This window comes from Pan troglodytes, chromosome 22, assembly GCF_028858775.2.
Source record: "Pan troglodytes isolate AG18354 chromosome 22, NHGRI_mPanTro3-v2.0_pri, whole genome shotgun sequence".
Taxonomy (NCBI): Eukaryota; Metazoa; Chordata; class Mammalia; order Primates; family Hominidae; genus Pan; species Pan troglodytes.
In genome coordinates this window covers 31,853,407-31,871,316 of record NC_072420.2, presented here as the reverse complement: position 1 = coordinate 31,871,316, position 17,910 = coordinate 31,853,407, and the positions used below count along the sequence as shown (strand labels likewise).

Sequence of the window (17,910 nt, the reverse complement as noted above, 5' to 3'; positions counted from 1 at the left end):
TAGTGGTGCTGTAGGCCATTTATATATACAGCCATAAACCACTTAAATTTTTTCCTAATGCTTAATGTTTCTGTGTGTCTCTTTTTATGATTTAAAGTAAGAGCAAGAAAACACCTGAAGTTTCTTGATCAAGGCTAAATATTTTTTTATGTGTCTCCTATATAAGTGTGAAGCTTTTCTTGAGAATAAGCTGAAAATTAATTTTTCAATTGTTAGCTGTCTAAACTCGGAAGCATGATTTAGCCTTGTCTGAATGCACGAGGCTGAGTGTAGAGATGTAAATGTGTAAATAACTAAATAAACAGAAACAAATAATCACTTTTTATTCCAGCTGAATATGTTAGAGCTGTTGATTTTGTGTAATATTCTTGGTTTCTTTCTAAATGGACTGTTTTACATAATATCGGTCAGCATAAAGAAAAAGCATGTTGGAGTTCTGTATGTTTTGCCCTTGTACTGAATAGCAGTTTTTGCTATGTGTGGCCTTTTAGAGTTGAGCAAGTAAATAATTGTATGCTTGTTGTTGAGCGTGGTGGTACTGGAATGTCACAGCCGCTGGGGAGGGGCAGGGGAATGTCTCACTGCAGGGACAGTCTAGCAGCCTTTCTCTTTCTGAGCCGCCTCCTCTCTCCTGTGACTGTGGGTGACAACCTCAAAAAGCCTCATCATCACTGGCTACTTTTTTCTCTGCTTCTCATTGAAAACTCTTGTTTCTGGAGATGAATGCTAATTAGCTTCAGGGCAGTGCGGTCATGTGTCATGCATTCCAGGCCTCCTGGCAGCTGTGATTGTGTTTTCCATTTAGCAAATGTATTAGAAAAATTTTCAGGACATTTCCATTAGGAATGACTTTTTCTTTCTCATCCATATTGTTTTTGTCTCAGAAATGTCTGCTTTTATAACAAAGCATGAGTGGAAAAATGTGAAATTATCAACTGTTACACACACACACACACACACACACACACACATGCAACTTTTCTTAGTTGCCTGCTCTTGACTCAGTGTGGAATGCCTTGAAAGTTGTCGGAGCCAGGCAGGTTTAATATTCCTGAGCAGTGCAGGATGCTGGCCAATCAGCTGATCTCAGGCTGCAGGGCAGAGACGCTTACATCCCGGGGAGGCATTTTGTGCTTTGTTTTCTTGCCAGTTTCAGCTCTCCCTTTCTGGAACTTTTGTTGTTTAGCCAGGTGAAATCAAAGCCTGAGTTCTGGTCCACAGTTTAGCCTTTGACAGCTTCCCAGAGGGCACTGGTGGGAAGCGAGTGCAGCTCCGGGGTCTCACCGTCGCTGTCCTTGCTGCGTTGAGACGTGGCCGTAGATTTTCATGGGAAAACCAGCATGGGACGTCCATATGAGAGGATGCTCTCATCAGAGCTAGGAGGCGTTTGGTGCTCTGGGAATATTTTAAGAAACTTCTGTCTCCGTGCTGAACACGTCAGGTGGTAGAATTAATTACCATGAGAATACATTCCTGATGATGTCTGCACTGTGGAAAATAAAGCGCAAGCCCAGGATTGAAAACAATGACAAGTCCGGTGACTCTATGTATCGAACATTTCATCTGGTGAGCGCCTTTGCTGTTTGAATCCTATCTTGCTAGGTTTGATTATGTTATGACTTTCTAGCTCAGTTGTTTTTCAATCCGAATGACAGTGATTACACCTTTCCCATTTCCCCGTATTCTGTCCTTTTACCCTCTGGATACCCTTGTTCATAAAGTCTGTATTGTGGCTTTTGGTGGGGGACGTGGGGAGGTTCGGAGTTGGTATGGAGTTGAATTTGCCTAGCATCTTTACATTTTTCTACTCTTTTATACTTAAATGGCAGAAAGATGTAATCTGCATTTTTTTGTTTAATTAATGGTCAGTTGCATTTTTTGCCTTTGTTTTGGTTATTGAGATTTCGATTGTGTTTTGTGTTATGTGCATGGTGAGACTCTCCCATCCCCCCTCAGAACGGGCTGTCCGAGTGATCGGCAGGGAGGTCTGGAAATAGGATGTTCAACTTGTTTCCTTTTATAAGGCTTGAGGTGTTTTTGACTTTATTTCTGCTTCCTTGAGAAGGAGATAGATATAGAAGGGTTGGCTCAGGGGACGTGTTACTGGTTCGACAGCAACTGACCTATTTGAACAGGTCTATTCCTACAGTAAATATTCACTCTCCAATGAGGAAGTGTAGTGGGGTAATGGCAAGAAATAATTTAGCAAAATCAGATTCAACCTTTTAATAGTTTATTATTAATAGCTCAGTCTGTCGACTATTAGATGTTGTGTCATTTAATCAAACTTAAACTTCTACAGTGCGTACACCTGATTTGCTCAAATAAGCCTTCTTCCTTCTTGGATATTTCTTCTTTGAAGTTTGTTCAAGAGGAAACTGAAAAGGTGATCGAGAACTGTAGGGATTACCATTGTACATAGTGTCTCTGAAATTATGGAGCGCATTGTCCCCAAAAAAAGCTTAAGTAAAGGCTATAAGATTTTAGGCCACTCTGGCCCCTTTTAAATCTGTGGGATGTGTTAAATCGGTCAGACTCAAAGAACAGTTTTAGAACTGTGAACTCATCTAGAGTTAGAAATTGCCTTTGGTGGTTGCATAACAGGAAGAGCTTAAACAGCTGGGTGGCTTGAGTTGATAGTGTGTACTTAAAAGTCTACCCCCTCTTTTTGTACTTTCTTTTCATCTTCCACAGGAGGAAAGCAGCATTATAAACATTGAGCATCACGCTGGTCTCAGTAAAGTGGCCCATTTCCTCTTGCCATTGTCCTCTCCTTGTCTGTATGTTGGTTGGATAATTCTTAGTCCTGACAGTGGAAAAGCTCTGCTACCTTTTAACAGTTTTAAACTCTCAAAATGCCTGTAAGTACTTTTTTGGTTTCCAGGGTGACTGATTACAGTCCTCAAGTAGGGGAGAGGTTTTTACTTTCCCCACTGGAGAAACCTGGTCTGCCTTCCCCTTGCTGGAGTCCTAAGCTGCTTGTCCCACATCCAGGATACTTGGCTTTTGGGAGCATGTTGAGAAGCTCCCATTGAGGCGACCTTTCTTGGCACTTGTGGCTACAGCGCTTGGTGTGGGAATGACTAGGATGCCATCTGTAACACTCAGTGGTGGAGCGGGGCAAAGCCTTGAACCCAACTCCTCCTGCATTCCACATCATGGCTAAGCTGCGTGGAGAAGGGCCTGATGGATTTTGATGTGAAGAAGTTTGGCCACAGTAAAGAGGGAGGGGGATTTAAAAGCTGAGCCCCACAGTATGGAAAAATCTCTAGCTTAGAGGTATTTCTAAAGAAAACCTGCATTTCATAATTCCTTCCAAAAAAATTTTAGGGGGTGTTATTTTAATAAAACAGAATTTTCAAACTTGATGACATCCTTTTAATTTGTTTCCAAGCAAATTTTAAGAGGCTTGTATATAACACCGCTTAACAACATGTATGTGCATTATAACTTGTAATGACGCATATGGTACCTTTTTATTCTTTATTCAAATAACGTGCAGTTGACAGTAAAGAGATTACATCCATCTGGACTCAGTTCCTTGTGCTACAGCTGAGGGTTGGTGCCTTGATTCATTGAATAGGGTTGCCAGTGGGGAAACTGCTTTGCCCCTTGCTCAACTTGAGAGACCACTCAGCTAAGTCTATCCTAGGCTTAGGTCATACCTAATAAGGAAGGGATACTTAAGGCTGTGAAATGTCCAAAGAGGACCCAAGGGAATTTTAGCTGTCCCCTGAGATGCTAAAGGTGTTTCCTAATATAAGCCAGAACTTATCTCTGGCTGTCTGAGGGTGAGGTTGGGGTAGGAGACAGCTGAATTTAGAGCACTGAAGCCCTAGCCTGCATCCTACTAACCTGAGCTCACCCCACAGGCCTGCTTCAAACTAAGGATGCCAAACCTCAGGCGTGGTAAACTTACATAGACCAAGTCAGAAACCCTGTTCACACTCTTAAAAATGGAATTCTCAAAGTATTTATGGTAGAACAGATGGAATGAAAACCCAGAGGTAGTGAGGTGTGAATTGGAAGCACAAAGGAATGTGTTAGGTTCCTTTGTCTTTTGGAATTTCCTGCCTTTGATATGTGTCAGATCCCCATGTTTGCCTTTCGTGAATCACCGATTTCACACAGTTTGCCTAAATGATAAAAGGTGTGCTCTGCCTCTGTGGCAGTTCCTCAGATTAACGTTTTGTTCAACGTCATTTCATCATACCGTTTATGTGAAAAAAATTGATTTCTAGCCAGGACCACTGTCTGCGTGGAATTTGCATGTTAAATCCAGGTCTTCATGGGTTTTCTCTGGGTACTCGGGTTTGCTCTCACATCCCAAAAACGCGCACATGGGATGAATTGGCATGTCTCAGTGGTCCCTGAGTGAGTGTGTATGTGTGTACACCCTGTGATGGAATGGCATTCTATTCAGGGTTGGTTTCTGCCTTGCACCCTGAGCTGTCAAGATAGGCTCCAGTCACCCATGATCCTGAGCTGGAATAAGTGGGTTGGAAAATGAGTGAATAAATGAATACAAATCATTATAAAATAAAAACTTGTAAAGTATACAGTCATACAAATGCATAGCAGGAAACTATGCAGTACAAAAGTATTCAGAGATCCTGCCAAAGTTGTTCTTGCTAGTTTTTGAACTGCATGATGGTAGGAGGTGCCCCTTAACAATTTTTGCTTTGCAAACATTTATTGCTTGACTTAACACACTACCGCTATGACCACCGTCACTCACCAGTTCACCGAAAGCTGGGTAAATAGTTCTCTTCACTTGTTTTTATTTATCTTACTTAAATGGATATCTGGCTTACATTTATTTCAGTGTTTAATATTAGAAGTCTTTTGGTCTTTATTTAGAAGCGTGGTGATTTTTTCTGTGACCAGAAATGTGCTGTAGGAAGTTAACTTGTTTGTATCAATAAGCCTACAGTAAAAATGGTTTCTTTATGCCGTTTAGCTTAAAGTCAGTTTCCAAGAACCTATAAACCATGTTAAGTGAGGACTCACTGCAATAGACTGCAGTGAAGAATATATTTGCTATGAGCAGTAGCTTTCCTATTAATTCTGTGAAAAACAGACAGCTGTGGTTACTGTTGGAAGCTTTAGAAAAGGATGGTATAAAGTGAGGTGCCAATTATACATTTGTTGTGTTAGGTGCCTTTGCCAGGTACCAAATCAAAGCAACCAAGGAGAGTTTGGAATAAGATAGGGACAGGGCACAGTTAGTTGTCAGCTGTTATCACTGTCTGTCCATGGATTTTCATTTTGGCAAGGGTTTGCTTTCTTTCTCATTATGACTGTGTTATAATGAGTTTTCTATTACAGTTATCACTGGATCATCTAAAAGACACATGAAGATTTTTGCTAAAATGGATGTATTTGTTCCTTTGTAATTTTTAAGACAAAGCCCTACTTGACTGTATATTTAATGATGATTTTGAGTTAGTGAAATTCTAGCATAACTAAATAAAATTGTTTAGTTTATTTCTACTGAAAGAAGCTTTGATGAAAAACACAGTTTTTCTTTTCTAACAGCCTTGTTGAGATATAATTTACATACCATATAGCTGAGCCCATTTTGGTCAATTTTTCCAGTCAGTCACCTAAGGGAAAATTGTTTGTGGGGTTACTCAGTGTCAGAAACATGCATTTCCACAGAAAACATTGAATAGTGCCACTGACAGGTGACTGACACCTTCTGGCATATAAGACCAGGGTTAGTGCTAGCAACGAATAAGCTGTGGTAATTGTAAGAGAATTAGAATAATAATTATGTGGATGTAGGTCCTGGCTCTCCTCTGTCCTGTCATGCCACTGCAGCTAATGCATCCTTCTTAGGTTCTGATTTTCCCTGTCCTTGCCTCATCTTTATTCCGGACTTCCTTCCCTTTTGGATATGCTAATGAGGGAAAGGCTCTTCAGTGTTGGCTGCCTTCCTCTGTGTTTAAAACTCCTCCATGGCATACACTTGATTTTAGCTTTTCTGACCTACACAAAACACCAGCCTTGACTTTTAGCTCTGTGCACCAACGATTGTTTTTGGGAGGATATTCTCATGTTCTTGCTAGGTAGGTGGGTGATAGAAGAAGTTATTCTTTATTTGCACCGGTATTTACTGGAAATGCTTTGTGCCTAGAGTTGAATTAGACAATAGAAGCAGAGAGAGAAGTGTGAGAAGGACAGCCACTAGCTTCAAGAAAGTTTCCGGGGCCGGGCGCGGTGGCTCACGCCTGTAATCCCAGCACTTTGGGAGGCCAAGGCGGGCGGATCACAAGGTCAGATTGAGACCATCCTGGCCAACATGTTGAAACCCCGTCTCTCCTAAAAATACAAAAAATTAGCCAGGCGTGGTGGCGGGCGCCTGTAGTCCCAGCTGCTCGGGAGGCTGAGGCAGGAGAATGGCGTGAACCCGGAAGGTGGAGCTTGCTGTGAGCTGAGATCGCACCACTGCACTCCAGCCTGGGTGACAGAGCGAGACTCCGTCTCAAAAAAAAAAAAAAAAAAAAAAAAAGAAAATTTCCATCAAACATTCATTGGAGTGGTGCTTTGGAACAAATATTAGTGAATTAAATTTTGTGCTACTACATAGCCTCTAGAGCAATTACACGGAGAGCTTTAAAACATATTGATATCTGCATATCCCACCCCAAAGATTCTGATGAAATTGATCTCTGGTGTGCATGGGCATCGGGAGGTTGAAAAGATCCCCAGGTGATTCTCATAAGCAGCCAAGTTGGAGAACTACTGGTCTCATGTGTTTTTACAGCAGCCCTTGCTTTGGAGAACTGTTTGTGTAACTGGAAGAGTTGGAATTTTAGAATCCTGGAATCCTACGTTTCAAATGGATGACAAAACGTGTGCAACCTTTATGGTCTACACCTGATTCATCCCTGGTAGCTGTGGAGACTGGGATCTCCCATTGAGGCCTATTTTAGGGCTAATTTCATTATTCTTAAAGGGGAGTGGTATCTTTTTGCCTTTGGAGAAGCTGGAGAGGGAGAAACTTTTATTTAAGTATGGGTATCTTTCTTAATCTAGAAAGTTGACTCAGTGTCCATTTTTAACAGGAAGAACCTTAGCTTGTAAAATCATCTTTGCAACATTGCAAAGTAGATAGTTTACTGAACTGGGAGTCTGATAATTAATGAGGCTTGTACCTTGGATGAAATGCAGCTAACTTTTATGTCTCCTGATTTATCAACTTCTTGCTTGGGGAGTGGTTAAGATCCATAGGGTTTGAAACCAGATTGCCTGGTTCAAATCCCGGCTCTGCCACTTACGTACTGCATCATCTTGGATGAGTTACTTAACCCCTCTGGGCTTCCGTTGTCCTTACCGTGTGGGCAGATGAAATGCATTAGACCGGCACTAGGCGTGTGGTAAGCGATTAGTGTATGTTAGCAATTGTTATCCTGGTTGTTTTGAGCATTCAAGAAGCTCTCCTAAATGTGGAGCAATTTGTGGAAACACAAGACGACATTCATATGTGACAGTTCATTAACCAGGGAGAACACCTCTAGGCGGTCCAGGTGTCAGGTGCGTCTAATAAGGGATAATGACCTCTGCCTTCCCTTCCCCCTGTGCTCCGAAGAGTACAGAACAGGTGGCCGCATTTTGCCGCAGTTTGCATGAGATGAACCCCTCTGACCAGAGCCCATCTCCTCAGGACTCCACGGGGCCTCAGCTGGCGACCATGAGACAACTCTCGGATGCAGATAAGCTGCGCAAGGTGATCTGCGAGCTCCTGGAGACGGAGCGCACCTACGTGAAGGTATGTTTCTTTTTTCTCCCCCTGCCCTCCCTCTGCCTCGTAAAGGAGTGAAGTTGGTGTGTCTCTGCTGGTTTTCATTAACAGCTGATTTAAACTGTGTTCATGAAGAGTGTCTTGGTTTCTCCTGGAATTTTGCCTATACTCTGAATGTTAAAAGCTTGTTTTGAGTTGTTTTTTTGTTTTTTCTTCTTTTTTTTTTTTTAAGATAGTCTCACTCTGTTGGCCAGGCTGGAGTACAGTGGTGTGATCATAGCTCACTGCAGCCTTTACTTCCTGGGCTCAAGTAATCCTCCCTCCTCAGCCTCCTGAGTAGCTGGGACCACAGGTGCATGCCACCATGCCCAGCCCCGTTTTCTGTTTTTTTTTTTTGTAGAGAGGGGGTTTCACCATGTTGCCCATGCTGGTTTCGAACTCATGGGCTCAAGAGATCCTCCCACCTTGGCCTCCCAAAGTACTGGGATTATAGGCGTGAGAGCTACCACGCCCAGCCTTGTGATTTTTAAGGAAGCCTAGCGATTTTCACAGCAATTCATTTATATATATATGTATGTGTTGTTGACCTAATAAGAAAGCTAAATTTAATTTTTTTTAAAGTTGAGGGTATGATCTTCATAATCTAATTAGAATCTAGCCAGAAGAGTGTCAGATCTGTTGTCTTTGTGTTATCACTTGTTCTGACACCTGGTCACATTTCCTATGCGAAAGCAGGGTGATCTGTTTAAGTATCTATATCTTAGTCTTTTAAATCAGGGGTTAGCAAACGACGGCTCTCAGGTCAAATCCAGCTCGCTGCCTGTTTTCGCAAATAAAGTTTGATGAGAACACAGCCACGCTCATTCCTTGACGTATTGTCTATGCCTGCTTGGGTGCTACAGTTGAAGAAGTTGCAATGGAGACCGTATTTTAGTCCTCGAAGCCTAAAATATTGACAGAAAAGGTTGGCTTACTCCTGCATGAAATGGACCTTAATGACCTAAAGTCTCTAACGTTAGCCTTCGGGACAGGGTCTATTTGTTCTCTTCTAGATCCTTTTATAGACATTAACATATGCTTTATACTTTAAGTTCTGGGGTATATAAAAAATAAAAATAAAAGAAAACACATAAGCTAATGAGTTCTCTTTTCAATTCTTAGGATTTAAACTGTCTTATGGAGAGATACCTAAAGCCTCTTCAAAAAGAAACTTTTCTCACCCAGGATGAGGTATGCTGGAAATGGTTTCAACTTTGTGACCATCATACCGTGGTTTGACTTGTTGGTAAAAAGGAAAAATGGGGACACGCGTAACACTGAAAACATCTTAAATTTATTTAATTGTAACTAGCTGAAATTATTGCCTGCTAAGCTTTGGTGTGCTCATGAAGAGTAAAAAACTGCCCCGCTCTCTGGTAGTGGGATTATTCTCTTAATTGATAAGAATTGATAGAAAAACCTTGTAATCAGATATAAATAACTTTTAGGAAGACTAATGAGATATGAGGTGCATTAAATTCTGTTTTATTTCTAGCTTGACGTGCTTTTTGGAAATTTAACGGAAATGGTAGAGTTTCAAGTAGAATTCCTTAAAACTCTAGAAGATGGAGTGAGACTGGTACCTGATTTGGAAAAGCTTGAGAAGGTTGATCAATTTAAGGTAAATAGTGCAAAGCTGCCTCCAGCGTCAGGGCTATAGTGTGGCTCAAGTTGAATCCCCTGATCGTGTTGATGTCTTCATTGGAGGGCCACAGTGGGGTCCGTTCCTAAGGGTGTCTGAGAGGGAGGGGAATGGAGTGTGTCTTGCTGGTCTGGCTAAGGGAAGACCAATGCCATCAATTTGCATTAAACTGGTGCAGCTGCTGGCTTTTACGTGAGAAGAAGTACCAACCTTGACCTTTTGTTTGGTTTATGTGGGGGCCTTTAATGCTTTAGCTATCAGTGAATTAGAATAGGCACTCCTGGCTGGGCATGGTGGCTCACGCCTGTAATCCCAGCACTTTGGGAGGCCAAGGCGGGCAGATCATCTGAGGTCAGGAGTTTGAGACCAGCCTGGCCAACATGGCAAAATCCCATCTCTACAAAAAGTATAAAAATTAGCTGGGCATGGTGGCGGGCACCTGTAATTCCAGCTACTCAGGACGCGGAGGCAGGAGAATCGCTTGAACCCGAGATGCAGAGGTTGCAGTGAGCCGAGATTGCGGCACTGCTCTCCAGTCTGGGGGACAAGAACGAGACTCCGTCTTAAAAAAAAAAAAAAAAAAAGGCACTTCTGGTTACCCAGTAAACAAATTAATTTATCCTGTTCTGGGAAACTTTGCTTAATGGAAATGCTTATCATTATCCAGGGGAAAGACAATCTTCCAGCACACGGTGTCCTTGCAGCCTAATGAGGATTTATGACTAGTGCCTTAGCAAGGATGCTTATTTCCTCTCCCCTGCTCGGCTTTCTTTTATTGCAGATTTCCTGTGTTGCACCTCCAATTAACAAAGCACATTGCTTCACGTGTTGGCTTACGTGTCACCCTCATGTGCTTTAACAGATTAATTGGGGTATAATTGTGCAGTAGAATATGCCGCATATACTTAGTGTGGAATTTGATGAATTCACACACACACACCCCTATGAAACCATCGTCACAATCAGGACAATGCACATAATCATTTCTCCTGAAAGTCTTGTCCTGCCCTTTTGTGGTTTTTCTCTTCTGCCTCTTACTGCCCTCCCACTCTACCCCTGCTCCATGCTCTGCTCCCTGTTATGATAAATATGTTTGCATTCTGGAATTTTATATTGGTGGAATCCCATACCAAGTACCCGTTTTTCTGGGGCTGCTTCCACTCAGTGTAGTTGTACTGAGATCCGTCCATATTGCTGTGTGTATCAAGAGCTCATCCCTTTTCATTGCTGCATTGTCTTCCGTTGAGTGGATAGACCACACTTTGTTACCCATTCACCTTTCTTGGGCATTTGGGTTGTTTCCAGTTTTTGGTAATTACAAATAAAGCTGCTGTGAACATATGTGTACAAGTTTTAGTATGGATATATGCTCTCATTTCTCTTAAGTACCCAGGAAGGGAATGGTTGGGTCATATGGTAAGGGTATGTTTAACTTTTTAAGAAACTGCTCAACTGTTTTACAAAGTGGTTATACCATTGCAGCTCCCTCCAGCAGTTCCTCCTCATTGTTCTGCTGAGGTCACAGTCACTTTCTCTTTTTAGCTATTCTAACAGGTGTGTAGTAGCACCTCATTATGGTTCTAATTTTAATTTCCCTAATGACTTACGATGATGAGCATCTTCTGTTGTGTGCTTGTTTTTTGCCCTCAGTATATCCACCTTGGTGAAGTGTTTGTTCAGATAATTTGCTCATTTATTTTACTGGGTTATTTGTTTACTAATATTGAGTTTTGAGAGTTCTTTGTATATCCTTTATAAGTCCTTTATCAGATACATGATTTGTAAATTTTTTTTCTGTATTTGAGGCCCGTCTTTTCATTTTCTTGACAGTGCCCTTCACAGAGCAGAAGTTTTTAATTTTGATGAATTCCTTTTTTTCAAATTTTCCCTTTTTGAATCACACTTTTGGTGTCTTATCTATGAAATCTTTGCCTAAAGATTTTTTCCTGTATTTTCTCTTAGAAGTTTTGTAGTTTTCTCTTAGAAATTTTATAGTTTTACATTTAGACTTCTGATCTATTTGAACTTAAATTTGTTATGGTTTAATGTAGGAATCAAAGTTAATTTGTGTGTGTATGAATATCCAATTTTTCTAATCCTGTTTGTTGCAATGGCTGTCGTTTGATCCTTTTTCCACTCAATTTCATTTGCATTTGTGTTAAGAATGAGCTGTTCATATGTGTATAGGCCCCCATACGCTTTGCCTGCCTTCTAACACTTGCAGGAATCTAGCTGTGTAATGTTAGGGTACAAGTTTTGGAGCCGGGGTAAAGACTGCCTCACCTCGATATTCTACCTCAATATATGTTTTTTTGTGTATGTGTTGTCTCTTTACTTTGCCTCTCTGCAACAGGAGCTACTAAGAATTACACACAAACACACATAAGTATGTGAATATATATGTATATATTATAGGTGTTCATTTTTGTTTGGGTATAATTTCAGACTTACAGAAAAGTTACAAGAATAGTGCAAAGAATTCCTGAATACCCTTCATCTAGATTCCCCAAATGGTAGCATTGGGCTACATTTGCTTTATTCTTTCTTTCCCTCCCTGTCTCCTATGTGTATATGTATCTATATGTGCATGTGTGTACATTATGCATGTATGGTGTGTCTATGTGTACATATAAAATATTTTCTTCCAAAATCATTTAAGAGAAAGTTGTAGGCACAATAATATATCTTTCACCCTAAATACTCCATATAGTTCATTTTTGTGTTCAAAAATTGCTTGTTGGTGGTTATGCTCTTCATTTGAAATAAGTTAGGTTCATTGTAGTGATACCTGTTTTCTAAATTAATAAATTAATAATTTGCACAGTAGAACACATAATGTGGCCTGGTAGTTAGATAAACAAAAAAGCTGCTTAATAAAAATGGATATATTCTGGAGGCCAGGGTTGGTTAAAATATGGTTATAGACATACTTTAAAATACTACGTTTTAACCTAAAGTAGCTAACATTCATTATATTCATTTACAAGTCTTTTGCTGTGGGGCTGGTTCTTTGAGTTTGGGTCCAGTTAATCACTAAAAAGATTCACAAAAAGGAGACTTTGGGTATCAGAACTTTGATATAGCCTTGAGTGTACTGAGAGCAGTGTTATTCTAGGGAGAGGCTGGTACATTGCTTCTTTTAGTGACAGGTGGAGCATCTCAAATCTGAAAATCTGAAATCCGAACTGCTCTAAAATTGGAAACTTTTTGAGTGCCAACATGATGCTCTAAGGAAATGGCCATTGGAGCATTCTGGATTTTCGATTTTTGATGCTCAACCAGTAAATATAATGCAGATATTCCCAAATATGAAAAAATATGAAATCTGAAATACTTCTGGTCCCAAGCATTTTGGATCAAGGATACCAAACCGGTACTTCCATACTCAACCATCACTCTTCTCAATTACACATAAGTGGGACCCTCTTCATATACCTTCACTTTGCTGTTTATGGCACAATCTGATTGTCTCCATTCCATCTGTAAGGCGAGATGGCTCATGAACACCAGTGTGCCTGCCTGCAGGATTCTCTCCAGGCTCTCTGAGTTGGTTTCCAGACAGTTTTGCTCCCAAACCTGTTGCTGCTGATTTTCACAATTGCTGCTCTTTTTAAAATCCTCATTGTATATTTGACAAAAAAAAAAAAAAAGAAAAAACTTGTTAAAATCTTCAAACTGTGTTGCATAGAGCACTAGTCTCAAGGTAGTATCAGAAGGAAATAATTAGTTCTGATGTCAAATAAGTTTTGATAAAATTTTCATTTGGAAATTTGCAATGTACATCAGCCTATGAGAAGCGTTCTGAAGTCCTACAGAACAGAAACATTGGGGAAGTGGAGTCTTTGTGTATAAACCCTCATATTTGTGTGCACTGTGTTCCCTGAGAATCAATTTTTAAGGCGGGAGGAATAAATGAATACCTTAGTGTTTCATCTGTGGTTACGGTAGGGTAAATAAACAGTAAATATTAAGTTAAATAAATGAATGGCTTTAGGATGGCTAAAGGGAGGGGTTACATTTAGCACATTTTCTTCCACAACTTTTTTTGCTTAATTCTTGGGTGTGACTCTGTATTAGTTCATTTTCACATTGCTATGAAGAAATACCTGAGACTGGGTAATTTGTAAAGAAAAAGAGGTTTAATGGATTCACAGTCCCTCATGGCTGGGGAGGCCTCAGGAGGAGCAAAGTCACATCTTACATGGCGGCAGGCAAGAGAGCGTGTGCAGGGGAACCGCCCTTTATAAAAGCCATCAGATCTCCTGAGACTTATTCGCTATCATGAGAACAGCACAGGAAAAACCTGCCTCCATTATTCAGTTACCTCTCACAACATATGGGGATTATGGGAGCTACAATTCAAGGTGAGATTTGAGTGAGGACACAGCCAAACCATATCAGGCTCCAAGGATAACTCCCTCACAGAGTCCGATGGCAGTACCCAGGGTACTCCTGCTGACACCCTCCAAGCCAGGGTGGAGATTTGCGGAGGGCTTGGAAAGTAAAGGAGGAAAAGGAGAACACGTAAGAAGAGTAGTGAGGCATCTAATTACCAATTATGTATGGTTTAAAATAAACCTTTTTTTTTTTTTTTTTTTTGGTCATGGACAGACTCAGAATCCTCTGCATTGTTCATTAGATAAATTGCACTTTGGGCAACCTAGTTTGTTACTCAAATTCAAAACCTTATTTCTTCGCTTGAACCCTGCCTTTTAATTCTAAGCCTCAATAAGCTAAATAAGGTCCCTCTCTAAACAAGACTCTTTCAGTGTGAAACTCACAGAAGGTGTTTTTCTGAGGCCATATATATATATATTTTTAAATATAATATATATTAATTATATATAATATATTAATTATATATTATATATTTTTATATATTATATATTTTATATATTATATAAATATATATTTTATGGAATATATATTTATATATATCTATATATTATATATTTATATATAACATCTCTCTATATATAATGTGTGGGATACAAAGTATCTTCTCAGGCATAGTAAAATCTTAATGAGAAGGCCTCTACCCAGTTGTGATCCTACTGGGACAGGGCAGAGAGGCTGGGGAGATGATACCTGACTTCCATAGTTGAGCGTGTTTCTTCCTTTAATATTGCTTATGTTCTTAGCTGCTAGAGGAGAGGGTGGTTTTGGAAGGCATGAAGATAGTGATCAGAGGAACATGTTTTCTGCTTCGGGGGCGGGAGGTATGAGCATTTCCTGCCTTTATTTAGTTTGCCAACAGGAGCTAATGGGAGAATTGAGATTTCTGACTTTTCCAAAGTATATACTTTCTCATCAACATTCAAACAGCCCGGATAGGTTATTAAAAGACACAGACCTGGAAAACCAGGGACATCTACCCTATAAATACTAAGAAGACAAAAAGTCCAACACCTTTTACACAAACTTGTACAAGCACATACTTTGTAATGGGCAATTTGAGGGCATTTGATAGCAAAGAAAGGCTCTGACAGGCACGGAAGATGTTGATTTGTGGGGTGGGCCAGGCAGATGTGAGCTCCCTGCCATAACCTGCTGATATTTCCAGTGGAGGAAGGAAACAACCAACTGTGCCTTTTCTCGTCAAATCCAGAAAGTGCTGTTCTCTCTGGGGGGATCATTCCTGTATTACGCTGACCGCTTCAAGCTCTACAGTGCCTTCTGCGCCAGCCACACAAAAGTTCCCAAGGTCCTGGTGAAAGGTAAGGCCTCTGAGGATGTGGAGGTGGGGGTGTGTTGCTTGTCAGTTGTGTGGCTGACAGTGGTTGGGGGCTTTTGGGCAGAAATCTAAGAGTCATTGATTGCCAGATGTTCCAGCAAGCCACTGATATGGGTGCTGAGCAATGTAATGCATTCATTTTTTTTCATTTTTTTTTTTTTCGAGACAGAGTCTCACTCTGTTGCCCAGGCTGGAGTGCAGTGGCACAATCTCGGCTCACTGCGACCTCTGCCTCCCAGGTTCAAGTGATTCTCCTGCCTCAGCCTCCCGAGTAGCTGGGATTACAGGCGTGCACCACCACACCTGGCTAATTTTTGTATTTTTAGCAGAGATGGGGTTTCACCACGTTGGCCAGGCTGGTCTCGAACTTCTGACCTCAGGTGATCCACCCGCCTCGACCTCCCAAAGTGCTGGGATTACAGGCGTGAGCCACTGCTCCCTGCCTTGTTTTTTTTTTTTTTTTTTTTTTTTTGACACAGAGCCTTGCTCTGTCACTTGGGCTGGAACCTCCACCTCCCAGGTCAAGCGATTCTCCTGCCTCAGCCTCCTGAGTAGCTGGGACTACAGGCCCCTGCCACCACACCTGGCTAATTTTTGTATTTTTTGGTAGAGATGGGGTTTCACCATGTTGGCCAGGCTGGTCTTGAATTCCTGACCTCATGTGATCCGCCCACCTCAGCCTCCTACAGTGCTAGGATTACCTGGCCAATATCTTGAATTAATGGTTTTGTCAATTTTCTTGTAATGAAAGTTTTACCTTGCTATTTGGGGCCAGAATTGATGGGTCATTTTGCAGTTATGTAAAAACGTAGGGGGTTTAGAAATTCCCTGCTTTATTTCTGTTTTTCTTTAATTTTGATTATAACCTACCACACTTCATAACTAAGTCCTCACTTCACGTTGTCGATAGGTTCTTGGAAACTGTGACTTTTAAGTGACACGATGTACAGCAGGTTCCCAACTAACGTCATTTTGTTCAACATCATTTCGTTATAATGTTGATGAGGAAAAAAATTGGTTTCATTGTATGTCATTTTGCATAAAGTTGCAGTTTCCAAGAACTTACTGACTACATTAAGTGAGGACTTACCGTATACCTTTTTGTGGAATTTTATCTTTCCTTCACCTACTTTTGTTCCTGGGAGTGCGATAACAGCTCCCAAAAGCACTTCTAAAGTTGTCTCAGTTATCCTTGAAAATTGCTGCATTTGTAGTTATTTTTGTGCAGGACAAAGTAGAATTTTTATATGGGCAAGCTGCTTTTCCTTAAGTGCTCTGAGAAGACGGTGGAACATTCTGAGAGTCTCCAGAAAGTGGTTATGTCGCCATAGTTCAGCATATGGTGGTTTTTGATGGTAAAAGGATTAAGGAAACATTTTCTTGGCAAACAGTTGCACCAACAGAAAGTTTGATTTTAAAGAATCTCTGGAAATCAGCTTGCTGTTCCTTAACACTTCACTGTAGCTGCCAAGTAAACAGCTGCTGATCAGGTCCCCGGATATGTAAATAATGTTCTCGTGTTGTGTTTATGTTTGCTGCCAAAGAGAACTAGCTTGACTTAATTTAAAACCTATTATAGGAAGTATTAGCACAATACAGATCTCTGGGTAACAAAGAGCCTGCCCCAGATAAAAACAGTCTTAACGGTAGTGGTGGTCTGTGCAACAGAGTTCTGGTGGAACCTCAAATGAAAAGGGGACCTGGGATTCTCCTTGTCATGCTGCCTGACCTTTCCCGTGTGCTGTGTTGGGCATATGGCTCTGTGTGCAGTGTGTCTCTTTTAAAACCTTTATTGAATGCTAATCGTTATGAGATTGTTAAAGTAACAATTTTAGAGTGCTTTGCTCCACAGTGAAATTATATACCCATCTCGGCCCTTGAGCAATTTGTGTTATTTTTAATCACTCAATTAGATTAAATTCTGCCCCCATGGATTTTTTCTTAATTCAATAAGAAAAATATTATATTATCTTTCAAAACTATCCCTTAAAACAGTGGGAATGACCCATATTTTTCTTTTCTTTTTTTTTTTTTTTTTTTCCTGAGATGGAGTCTCACTCTGTCACCCAGGCTTGAGTGCAGTGGTGTGATCCCGGCTCACTGCAACCTCTGCCTCCCAGGTTCAAGTGATTATCCTGCCTCAGCCCCCTGAGTAGCTGGGATTACAGGTGCACGCCACCATGCCCAGCTAATTTTTGTATTTTTAGTAGAGACGGGGGTCTCACCATGTTGGCCAGGCTGGTCTTGAACTCCTGACCTCAGGTGATCTGCCTGCCTTGGCTTCCCGGAGTGCTCGGATTACAGGTGTGATCCACCGTGCCCAGCCGACCCATATTTTCTAATTGTCTAATGAGCCCAGAGGGTCAGGATAACTCTGAGAACAACAAAGTGCGTGTTCATGTTCATCGCGGACTCACAGCTGGCCTGGAAGAGTGACACTCCTGGACTGCACCAAGCGCTGTGAACTGTGCAGTCTTTTGCTCTGATATGGAATTCAGTCGATGGGTGAAATACCCACAGCCATATTTTTGGACGAGAATATTTTGTTGGGGGAAGAGTTCCTAGGTCCCTTCTAGATGTGGCCCTAGACTTGGGATGCCCCACAAAATCCATCACTTCCCCATTTGCTGGCCCCCAGCCCGGCCCAGCTCTCCTGTCACATGGGGCCAGTCGTCCACTCTTCCCAGTGTCCTTTCTCTTCAGGAATTTGTGCTTTGGAAAGACAAGAAATGATGCCAACCCAGGGAG

At 41.2% G+C, this 17,910-nt stretch overlaps 1 protein-coding gene across 5 annotated transcripts in view; it reads left to right on the top strand.

Moving 5' to 3' along the window:
• The window catches only part of TIAM1 (TIAM Rac1 associated GEF 1), a 222,193-nt gene that overhangs the window by 178,568 nt on the left and 25,715 nt on the right, over nucleotides 1-17,910 (top strand). For 4 of the 5 annotated variants that reach the window (XM_009451179.5, XM_063803682.1, XM_054675302.2 and 1 more), the window contains 4 exons: nucleotides 7,595-7,774; nucleotides 8,909-8,977; nucleotides 9,282-9,407; nucleotides 15,037-15,145. In XM_009451179.5, coding sequence (XP_009449454.2) covers nucleotides 7,595-7,774; nucleotides 8,909-8,977; nucleotides 9,282-9,407; nucleotides 15,037-15,145 — 484 coding nt within the window. Of the gene's footprint in view, nucleotides 1-1,074; nucleotides 1,567-7,594; nucleotides 7,775-8,908; nucleotides 8,978-9,281; nucleotides 9,408-15,036; nucleotides 15,146-17,910 lie in introns of those variants that run through there. The other variant, XM_024352338.3, reaches the window with a different exon arrangement.